Source organism: Mchenga conophoros, linkage group LG23 (assembly GCF_057382185.1).
Source record: "Mchenga conophoros isolate Kocher_MC1m ecotype Shallow Benthic linkage group LG23, M_conophoros_male_GT1.1, whole genome shotgun sequence".
NCBI classification, from domain to species: Eukaryota; Metazoa; Chordata; class Actinopteri; order Cichliformes; family Cichlidae; genus Mchenga; species Mchenga conophoros.
This window is the reverse complement of record NC_140547.1, coordinates 11,118,608-11,129,441: the sequence shown is the minus strand read 5'-3', so window position 1 is coordinate 11,129,441 and position 10,834 is coordinate 11,118,608. Positions and strand designations below refer to the sequence as shown.

The window sequence follows — 10,834 nt, the reverse complement described above, 5'->3', positions numbered from 1 at the left end:
CATCCTGATGTGGCACACCTGTGAGGTGGGATGGATTATCTCAATATAGCAGATGTGCCCACTACCACACATTTGGACTGATTTGTGACCACTGTTTGGGAGGGATGGTTATATTGTGTATCTGGAATGAATTTTAGGTCTCTACGTCCATCCCATGGGGAATGGGAGCAGTAACAAAGGTGTTGTGTTTATATTTTTGTTGAGTGTATATCAGAGATCACCACCTAGTGGTTTAATGTGAATATTGAGTGTCAGTGACACAATGAGGTTAGGATCATAAAAGCAAAGATATTTGATTGATTGTTAAATATCTGATTCTGATTTACAGTGATTTTGATTTTTCAGGTGGAGAATATTTAAATGAGTGAGGCAAATGTGAATTGAAAAGTCTATGACACAAAGTTTCTTGCAAGTTGCACAAAATTTACCATGGAAAAACAAATCCTGTATTCAGCCTGCGGTGGCTGTAATAGCTGCTAATAGAAGAGTTTATTTTTCGGAGGCGAGATGTTATCAGAACGAGAGAGAACTCTCTGTATTGAAACTCTTCACTCAGTCTTCATGCCAAGTGTGTCGGTGAGCCCACTCTTTGCTCCTCACTAACACAGTTTTCATGAAACAGAGCAGAAATAAATCGAGCTCAGCTTCTTTTTCTCAGCAGTGCGCACACAGCGAGCGGCTTCTCTCTGCAGAATCTGTAATTAATACTGTTACTGTGTTAGATGAATGCCTGAATGTTGGCACACGCATGTGGCACAGTAACATTATATCAAAACATACTGATTTTCCTTCAGCCTCCTCTCACTTATCAGAACTGCCTATTTTCAGAGATTACCACTGGACTGAAACCTGAGTTTACACTGGATTATTTTGGTCAGAAGGCCTGCAAACTGCAGCACTTTATTCCTACCTCTGTGCTTACGTTGAGTGTTTGGAACGAGCAAAAGCATCTGGTCTGCTGACCTGAGAGAATGAGGCAGGACATAAGGGTGCAGCAGCTCAGACAGATAACATGAGGCACAGCCATTAATAGGAGATAGGAGGCGATTTTGGAACACGGCCATTGTCTCAGTCTCCTTTGTCACGTTCTTCCTCTGTCCTCCCCTGTGTGGTTTCCAGAAAAATCCTTAAATCTTTATGCAGTCCTTTCAATATGTCGACAATACACACCACACTTTTAATCTTAAAAGGCTTCTTTTTCAGTTTTCCACCAATAAATCTTGAAGTTGCCCTTGAAGTCGGTCAAAGGTGGATGTGAGCCAAATTTAAATGGCTTGTTAACATGACCCCGCTTCACACACAATGTTTTAAGAGAATTCATTCGACACTTTTTGAGCTATCATGTTTACAGATGGTATGGCATGTTTCCCTTAGCACTTCAGCTAGACTTTTACAGTCATCTGATAACTCTGCCCTGCCACAAGGAGCCTGTCTTAGTAGTCTACTATCTTTTGTTTCTTCTGCAAAGATGCACTCCACATGTTTACACTTTGCTCCACTCTTATACATGTTCCTCGTTTTTCACGAGGTTCACCACACAGTCATTTCCATCCTTTTGGCAAAATCCAACACCATCAGCATTTCTCTCCTTAACACCATACCTAATCAACACCTGATCAACACTTCCTCATTGCCTCTGCTCCCTTCACCTGCACGGATGTTTACTGCTTCATCCAACTGACTTCAGCATCACATCTTCAATTTCCAGCTTCAAACTCATGAATCTTTCTGACACTCTCTTTACCGCCACAGCACTATTTACATATTCTTCCTTCAAAAGACCATGCTCCATAATAATGCCTTCTACAGAAGAGTCGTAGTGCCCTACTACAGGACAAATCCTGCAACCCTCGCTCCATAAACAGTTCACACAGTGGAAGAAATGGTCCCAAGGAGGCGCTAAATGAAAAGGCATCTCCTTCCTGTTTTTACATTGCTGGTGGACAGATTATGAGCCAAGTACCATGATGTTATTAGTCTTGGTTCAAATATGAAATCAGCAACTCAGTGAGAATTGTTGTTTTGAGCTTTAACAGTGGTGCAAAATGCTTCAACAACCCAGCTTTTTGAAGGTTTAGGCAGGTTTGTGTGCATGTGCTGATGGTGTACTAAAGTTGTGGTGTGAGAGAGAAACTCGCAACCATTAAACAGCCCATGTGTTTCAGGAAGACAGTGTAGTGTTATAATGATAAACAAGATAATGTAAAGATGACACAAGTCCCCAAAAAAACCAGGATGCGGTTAGAAGTCAAAATGTGATAATCAAATTTGACAGAGCAACTGCTGTGTAAAACCTCCACTTCACAGTCCTGCCAACACAACTTCACCTTTTTTGCTGGCATCATGCTCAGTCTGCAAAAAATCCTGCTCCTCCATGTTCTGGCATGTCTCGGACGACTCAGTAAGAACTGCAAGTCTTTCTTATTGTCCTGCGACCGTTTAATGGAACGTTAACTTCATTTTGGTTTGCTTTATTTGACTTTTTCAGCACATGTTATTGCCATCATAGATGGTGAAAAAGCCCCAGAGAACTCGATGCAGTACATGGCCTCTGTGCAGAACTACGACGGTCACGTTTGTGGAGGATTTCTCATCACTGAAGACTTTGTAGTCTCGACTGCACACTGTGATGACTCGTGAGTAATCATACATCTTCTGCTGTAATCTCTGACTCATGTCATTAAAACACATTGTATTGATTACCTCTCACTGATTACTCTTTCAGCAACCCCACACACGTTGTTCTCGGGAACCACAATCTCAAGAACGGCAATCATCAAAAAATAAAGATTGAAAACAAAATCATCCATGAAAATTATCAACAGGGTGGACTGGGTAATGACATCATGCTGATTAAAGTAAGTACATGCTCATGTTCACAACAGTTTACATGTTGTGTAATTTCCCCTTGTGGGACAATTAAAGGATTATTCTATGTGGTTTTATTATTCAGATTATATCTAAAGAACTATCGTAAGAACGTAGATATATTTTTTACTTCATCTTGTGTCTCCAGCTGTCTGAGAAAGTTAAACTGTGCCACAGAGTAGAAATAATTCAAATTCCACATGCTGAAATAAACCTAAAAGAAAACCAAGTGTGTCAGGTGGCTGGATGGGGAACAACTAAAACTCGTGGTAAACCTGTTGATGAGCTGAGGGTGGTGGACGTGTCTGTCATTAACCCAAGGGTCTGTAAAGAAAAATGGCCTGATCTTCCTGCCAATGTAACCTGTGCAGGTGGATATGGAACAACCAAAGGATTCTGTAAGGTATGTTTTCTGTCCTTTCAGTTTAAACAGGTTTCATGTTTACATATCTTAAAAACATAAACACAATGAACATAAACTGATAAATTAAAATTCTTCCTCCTCACAGGGAGATTCTGGTGGTCCTCTGGTGTGTCATGGGTTTGCTGTTGGTTTTGCTTCTTTCAACTATAAGGCGAACTGCAATTACCCCAATAAACCCAACGTCTATACGGACATCTCAAATTACCGTCGGTGGATCGACGAGGTTCTGGAAAAAAAAAAGTTTCCGAAAACATTTTTTTGTGTAAAACACTTAAAATAAAAAGGTTTTTCTTTTCACTATTGAAATGTGAGAATTTCTGATTCTTTCATCGGTTTAACCAAAAACAAAAATACAAACGTATCCCACACTCGATCTGTCATTTCTTTCTGTAACAGCCAAAAGGCTGAATTTTTTATATTATTTCTGCCTTTGTAGTGGACCACGCTTCAGTTTGCCTGTGACGAAAGACATATTTGCATCCTTGTATGTTTTTTTGCTTCTCAAAATTTTAATTCAGTTTTCTCCAATTAAACTGAAGTTCAGTGTCAAATGAAGTAATCAAATTCAGACTTGAACAGCTCTTCTGGTACAGCTTTATTATTTTTACTTTTTTTTTTTAACTGGTAAATTATATTCATAATATAATTTTAAGTCTGCAGGTTTTACCATGGATACAGGTCAATGACTGCAGAGCCACATTCTTCTACCAGAAAATGAGAAAATATGTTTCATAACATTTCATTTTTTATATTCCTTGTTTGTTGCTCTATGAATGATGAACAGAAACATACTACAGTAAAGCTCAAAAACATGCTGGGTTCAGGGAATGACTACTTTTTGGTATTTAAGTAATATGAGGATTTTGTCGGCTTACTGTCAGATCCAACATGTGCTCGGTGGAGATTCTGTTTGTTTTTACTATAAATGCATTACACAATCCTTGTCCTCGCTCTCACAAGTCACCACCTGATGTTTGTGGAGAGGGGTGATTATTGGCAAAAAGACAAGATTTGAGGGTAATAGTAGAATGACCTGGTTAGCAGTGGCTTGAATTTTTTTTAATACTGCACACACCTGTGCTGGAAGATTTTATCAAACATTTTAATAACTTCATCTACTGAAACAGCATGCTCTAGTGGTTCAACAGAGACCCATACAAGTCTTCCTCTGAGCTTCAGTGCAGGGCAATGAGGCTCAAACAACAACACAAAAGGTTTAATTTATGTGCACTATATCTTACTACAGCTGGAGTACAGATTTATGAGGATGAGGATAATGAATAATAAATTCACATTAATGCTGCAGATGCTGTATGAATGATAATTCAACAGATGAAAAGCTCTGAGTGTACGTGCAGTTCTGCTAACCACAGTAATAGTTTCATAACTGTGAGTGTAGAGCATCGACTCTTAATCTAAAACACAAAGGCAAATAAGTATATAAAATTACACATTATACTTATAAAAAAGAGTCCAAACCTCCAAATTCTACCAACTACATTAGAATGAAATTGTGTTGATATAATTGTATAGATATGAGAAGCTCTATTCAACCCAAAAGAGTCATAAACTGGCTGTTAAGCCAGCAGGAGTCAACCCAAATGCAGACTCACAGGCAGGACTTTAACTCAAAAAACACAGCTCTTATTGCTGGATATGAACAGAGGTTGAAAGAGTACTAAAATATTCTACTCAAGTAAAAGTAATATTACTTTGATTAAATTTTACTCAAGTACAAGTAAAATTACCTGTCTAAAAATGTACTCAAGTAAAAGTAAAAAGTAGCTAATTTAAAATGTACTCAGAGTAAAAGTTAAATAGTTTTTTTTTTTTGACAGCAGAAGAACAATGGGATGCAAATCTCAAAGTAGTTGTTTTTTAATTAAAAGAAAAACAAATTAAAGTGCAATGGCAGTTAAACTGGGTAATGGTCACAAGCATTGTTGGTCAAGTTACTTGAAAAAAGTAATCAGTAAGTAATTACTGATTACTTTCCCCCAAAAAGTAATCCCGTTACTTTACTGATTACTTATTTTCAAAAGTAATTAGTTACTTAGTTACTTTTTAAAAACATGATTTACAACCTGAATAGGTAATAAAGCGATAGATCTTTCAGCCCAATTCTACTTTTTCTGCTTAATCCATCATATAAAATGTAATTAAATTACATTCCTGCCTGCCTGCTGAATAGATATGTCTCAAAGGCATGACCAGGTGATTGAGAACAGCTGTGGGAGTCAGTTTCCGCCTACACCACACCCCAAAACCCACTGCTCCACCCTTCCCCTGCAGCTGAGCCACAAACCACTCCCACTGCACCGTCTCCTTCACTGACAATGTCAACCTCTGCTGAGAACTCACACAGTCATTCAGATACGATGGTATACATCCACATATACTTGGAGCAAAACTTCTTTCCCCAAACATCTCATTCTCTATTATCCACTTAGGTACCATCACAGCAGGTGAAGTCAATTCATCACAGTCATCACTCACTCAGTCTGACCAACCCGGGTACTACTGACATCATTTGGGTCCTAAATGGTGGAGATAGGACCCCAAGTAAACATTATGAATCCCATATTGAGAGCGTTTCCTTTATAATAAGGAACCACATATTTTTTGATCCCTTGAACTTCTCACTGTCTACACAAACATCACTATATAACTTTCCCAAATCATAATAATTAACAACATCATTATAAATATCAACAGACCAAAAACAGAGAGTGATCAAAATCTGCTGATGCTACCATCACTCCCAACACTTCTTAATGTCAGACCATTAGCAAATAACAACAGGGCTCATAACACAGGGCTTGTTAAATATCGCCCGCTAACCATAGTTTTGGATATTACACAAAAACAGGAGGGACGGTGGGATCGCTCTGATCTTATTATCACATTCTCACACATCACAAACTTACGTTGCTCATTAACACACACTTCTCACGGAATGACCACTTCTCTGCTGGTAATCTGGAGCAGAAAAGCTCAGGTGCCTTGCCCACGTTTCTCCCTGCCCATAGTCTCTCTCATACAAAACGGCGGGGTGGCCACTCTAAAAAACTACAGGTGAACTAACAACTGAACAGAATAAAACCGTAACAATGGGGCCTTTTGTACAAAAAAGATCATGTAAATTGCCAAACATGAAAACTTGCGTCGCATAAATAATGTGGTTAGAAGGTGTTACTTCCTTTTTTAACTCTTATGCTACATTCCTGTACCCCTAGACTGGGGCGTAACAGAAAGTAAATTAAGATTGATTGTAATCATACTTGTCAGTGACACAAACTGCTGTATAAAAGGTTCACCTAGACACTCAAACACATGGTAACTATTTCGGCATCATGCTCGGTCTGCAGAAAAGCCTGCTCCTTCATCTTCTGGCATGCCTCGGAAAGCTCGGTAAGAAAGCTTTGTTATTATTCTCTGATCATTTAATATGGCATTAACTACATTTTCTTTAGTTTGTTCTTTTACTTGTTTCAGCACATGGAAGTCACATCATAGATGGTAAAAAAGCCCCAGAGAACTCGATGCAGTACATGGCCTCTGTGCAGAACAACAACGGTCACCATGTTTGTGGAGGATTTCTCATCACTGAAGACTTTGTAGTCTCGGCTGCACACTGTAATAAATAGTGAGTAATCAGACATCTTTTCCTGTAATCTCTGACTCATGTCACTGAAATGCATTTAAAAAATGTGTTGATTTATTCATTGATCACTCCTTCAGCAACCCCACATACGTTGTTCTCGGCAACCACAATCTCAAGAACGGCAATCATCAAAAAATAAAGATTGAAAACAAAACCATCCATGAAAATTATCAACAGGTTGGACAGGGTAATGACATCATGCTGATTAAAGTAAGTACATGTTCATGTTCACAACAGTTTTAGATGACATATTTGCGGTCTTATTATTCTAATTACATTGCAACAAAAGAGCAATCATAAGAAAAATGGCATTTTTACTTTATTGTGTTTGTCTCCAGTTGTCTGAGAAGGCTCATCTAGGCCACATGGTACGAACAATTCAGCTTCCACCTGAAGAAATACACCTTCAAGAAAACCAAGTGTGTCAGGTGGCTGGATGGGGAAAAACTAAAACTGATGCTAATAAACCTGTTGATGAGCTGATGGTGGTGGACGTGTCTGTCATTGAGAAACAAGTCTGTGAGGACCAGTGGGGTCATCTTCCTGCCAACGTTGTCTGTGCAGGTGGATATGGCACAGACAAAGGATTCTGTCAGGTATGTGTTCTGTTTTCACTGAAAGTTAAACTTGTATTCCATCAACAAAAGAATCATTTTTTTAAATAGAAAAATTAAAATCTTTGCTCCTCACAGGGTGATTCTGGGGGACCTCTGGTGTGTCAAGGGTTAGCTGTTGGCATTGTTTCTTATAACCACAATGGTATCTGCAATTACCCAGAGGAGCCCAACGTCTACACCGACATCACAAAATACGTTCAATGGATCAACAAAACTGTGACTGGCAGAAACAGTTTGGTGTAAAAGTTCGTCTTTTGCATACTGAAACTTAAACATTTTGAAGTTGTTTTCTCTGCTTGCTTTGTCATCGTGACCAAAAAATGGAAATAAAAATGCTTCTGACAAGCCGCAGTCTCATTTCCTTTATTTCAGTGTCATTGCAAACATATGAGTTAACAAAACAAACAAGAAACTCAGATACTATGTGAAATGACTTTTTGTCAAGTGAATGTTAGATAAGCTAATATCAAGGCTATCACCATTATCCCTTCAACTTCCTGTTTTCACAAAACTACAGTGATGCTGTTAGTGCCAGCTGACCAGAGTCTCTTCAGGTTGTTTTGTTGCTTTAATTAATTTATTATCAACAACAATATAAAATTATGCACAAAATGAACTACTAATGTAAAAAAAATATGTGTTTTTATTTATATATATTTTTATTATATAAATATTCTTTTATTTATTCACTCCACATAAAATGTAAAAAAAAATTACAAAAATACAAAAACAACTATTTACAATTCAACTTTTAACTATTTAAATTTTCAGATTTTTCCTTATAAACAAATTTAAAAGGAAACAACACAAGATACTGCAAACCACAACACAATAAAATATTGATTAAAATATGCAAAACAAAAAGAAAAAAAATGAATGCCCAGATCTTTAATTAAGGGAAAGGTTGGCATTTAGAAATATTAATATCACACTCAACTGACTGTGTTTTATCTTCCCATTCCACTGATGGGTGGACAGTTCTCAGGTGCCTGTGCAGCTTGTGTGTGGAGCAGGCTCTATATGATAGTCTTTTCTGGAGAGATTATATCTCTCGGCTGGCCTGGGAATGCCTTTGTGTTCCCCCGGATAAGCTGGAGGAGGTGGCTGGGGAGAGGGAGGTCTGGGCTTCTCTGCTTGGGCTGCTGCCCCCGTGACCCAGCCCCGGATAAAGCGGAAGAAGATGCAATGGATGGTGAAAAGCAAAAGTGAGGTCAGAGGTCAAATGTGATAGCCCATACACCAGTATCTTCTCCTAAACGTTTCCAGTTCAAACAAAGGGAGCAGAATTATAAGCAGAGTTTTAAAGATAAAAGTCATTTTATAAAAGTTTGACCTTTTTTGACCTTAAAGAAGAGGCCAGCTTTCTCAGGAATTTCTATATATCATTCCATATATGCCTATATGTTCTCAATACAAACAGTGACAGTAATGATCATATATAACATTATTATCACTTCAACCTTCAGAGAGTTTCTATTTACCTTGAAGGAGAGGTCAGAAGTCACCAAGATGACGGCTGAGATGCAGGTTTCATTACTGAGATGATTCACGAGTGTATCGTATCACTGAGTGTGTATGTGAAAGCTGCTTCATCTGCTTTGTTAAGAAACTCATTTTAGTTCATTACACATTATCCAAAAGTGTCAGTACAAGTTAGCATTTTTCTGTTTTGGGGGTTTTTCTTTTTCTTTGCCTGTCCCGTTCGGCACTGTGGCAATCAGAATTATTGTGTGAAGGCCAAGAGAAATACCCAACGGATTTATTTTTCCAAGTGGATCATTATGGCTTATCCATACCGGTTCACTTGATTGATCTTTATTATTATTATTATTTATGTATTTATTTATTTGTTTATTTTAAAATTTAAGTAATTACAAATGGAAAAGACATGACTGGGGGACTGGAAAGGGAAAAACGCAGAGAAGAGAATTTCAAGAAAAGGAGAGGGAAAGAAAAATAGAGGGCAAGAGGGACAGTGAGAAAGGAGACTAAAAATCCGCTGGATCACCTGCTGGAAGAAAAAGAAGAAACCAAGAAAAAAGAGAACAACACAGTAGGGAGACCACAGCATCAACCTGGATAAGTTGATGCTCACGCACCTGTGCACGTGAATGTGCTTGTATTCAAAAGGTTCCTATGAGAGTGATAACTTAAGATTATTATTTGTACTTAGAAAAATATAATCATTTATGCTTAGAGATATATAATCGTTTGTATGTTGATAAAATATGTCATCCTTATTTAGGTCTGCTAAGGTTCTGTGTGCACTGTGTGCACCATGAGAGGGGAGGACGTTCCCCTCCCTTCTGCTGTTTCGGCATACCTCATACACATGTTAAGTTCATGGGAAGGTCGCATCTTGTTTGGTGATATATGGTATGGCAGAGCACACACTCTATATCTTTTCAGTTACAACAGTCTTTTGTCTTAGTTGGGCTGCTGCAAGGAGGACTCCCACTATTCTCCCGGGAGGCTCCTGGCACCGGTCATCATGGGAGTTTCATCTCTTTGCAGATAACATAGTAAAACATTGTTAGGCCTGACTGAGCAGTTTTCACAGGCTCATATTTTGACACACACACACACAAACTATGCATATTCATGTAATCACTGTTGTCAGTAAAAGTAGCTGTACGAGGAGTCCGTCCGAGGTTGACGGGGTTCATGTGGAAGGAACAGCGCTTGACCTTGGTCGGCTTTCCTCGCGAGTGAGCTCACAAAGAGCTCTGTCTTGTGTCTTGTTTTGCTGCTGCGGTTGGTTGTCTTACGTTCCAGCAGGGTTTGTACTTAGATAAACCCAACAGTTCCTCCATCTAACTATCTAATAGTGTGGGGAGCCATAGCCCTGCCCCCCAAGACATGAAGCAGGCATGGATGAGATCCAGCCCCCAGACATCTAGAGGCCCCCAGAGCATGAGAGCCCTGGGAGGACCAGGAGGGGCAGCTGTGCCACCCACCCAGAAAAGAGCTGAGGAGCGCCCCCACCGTTCCCGCAGGCTCTGCCGGCAGCCAGCTGTGCTAGCAACGAGGAGCAACGAGGCTGTGGAGGAGCTTCGCACGTGTTTGGAGTCTACAGACTGGGACACAATGAAGGCTGCTTCTAACAGCTTGGACGAGTTTACGGACACTGTCACCTCCTATATCCATTTCTGTGAGGACAGCATTGTGCCATCACGCACCAGGGTGAGTTATAACAATGACAAACCCTGGTTTACTCCTAAACTCAAAAAGCTGTGGCTGGAAAAGAGAAAGGCGTTCAGA

The 10,834-nt window shown here is 39.2% G+C and overlaps 2 protein-coding genes across 2 annotated transcripts; both read left to right on the top strand.

The window, feature by feature from the left end:
* The first annotated feature begins 2,269 nt into the window (after nt 1–2,269).
* On the top strand, nt 2,270–3,758 carry LOC146546749 (trypsin-like). Its single transcript, XM_085264503.1, has 5 exons — nt 2,270–2,401; nt 2,489–2,636; nt 2,726–2,858; nt 3,017–3,271; nt 3,378–3,758. Exons 1-5 carry the CDS (start codon nt 2,344–2,346, stop codon nt 3,570–3,572), a joined length of 789 nt encoding a protein of 262 aa, XP_085120629.1. The 5' UTR covers nt 2,270–2,343; the 3' UTR covers nt 3,573–3,758.
* A 2,887-nt stretch (nt 3,759–6,645) lies between these two features.
* On the top strand, nt 6,646–7,816 carry LOC146546748 (trypsin-like). The gene is made up of 5 exons (XM_085264391.1): nt 6,646–6,703; nt 6,788–6,938; nt 7,034–7,166; nt 7,295–7,552; nt 7,649–7,816. Exons 1-5 carry the CDS (start codon nt 6,646–6,648, stop codon nt 7,814–7,816), a joined length of 768 nt encoding a protein of 255 aa, XP_085120517.1.
* The last annotated feature ends 3,018 nt before the right edge of the window (nt 7,817–10,834 follow it).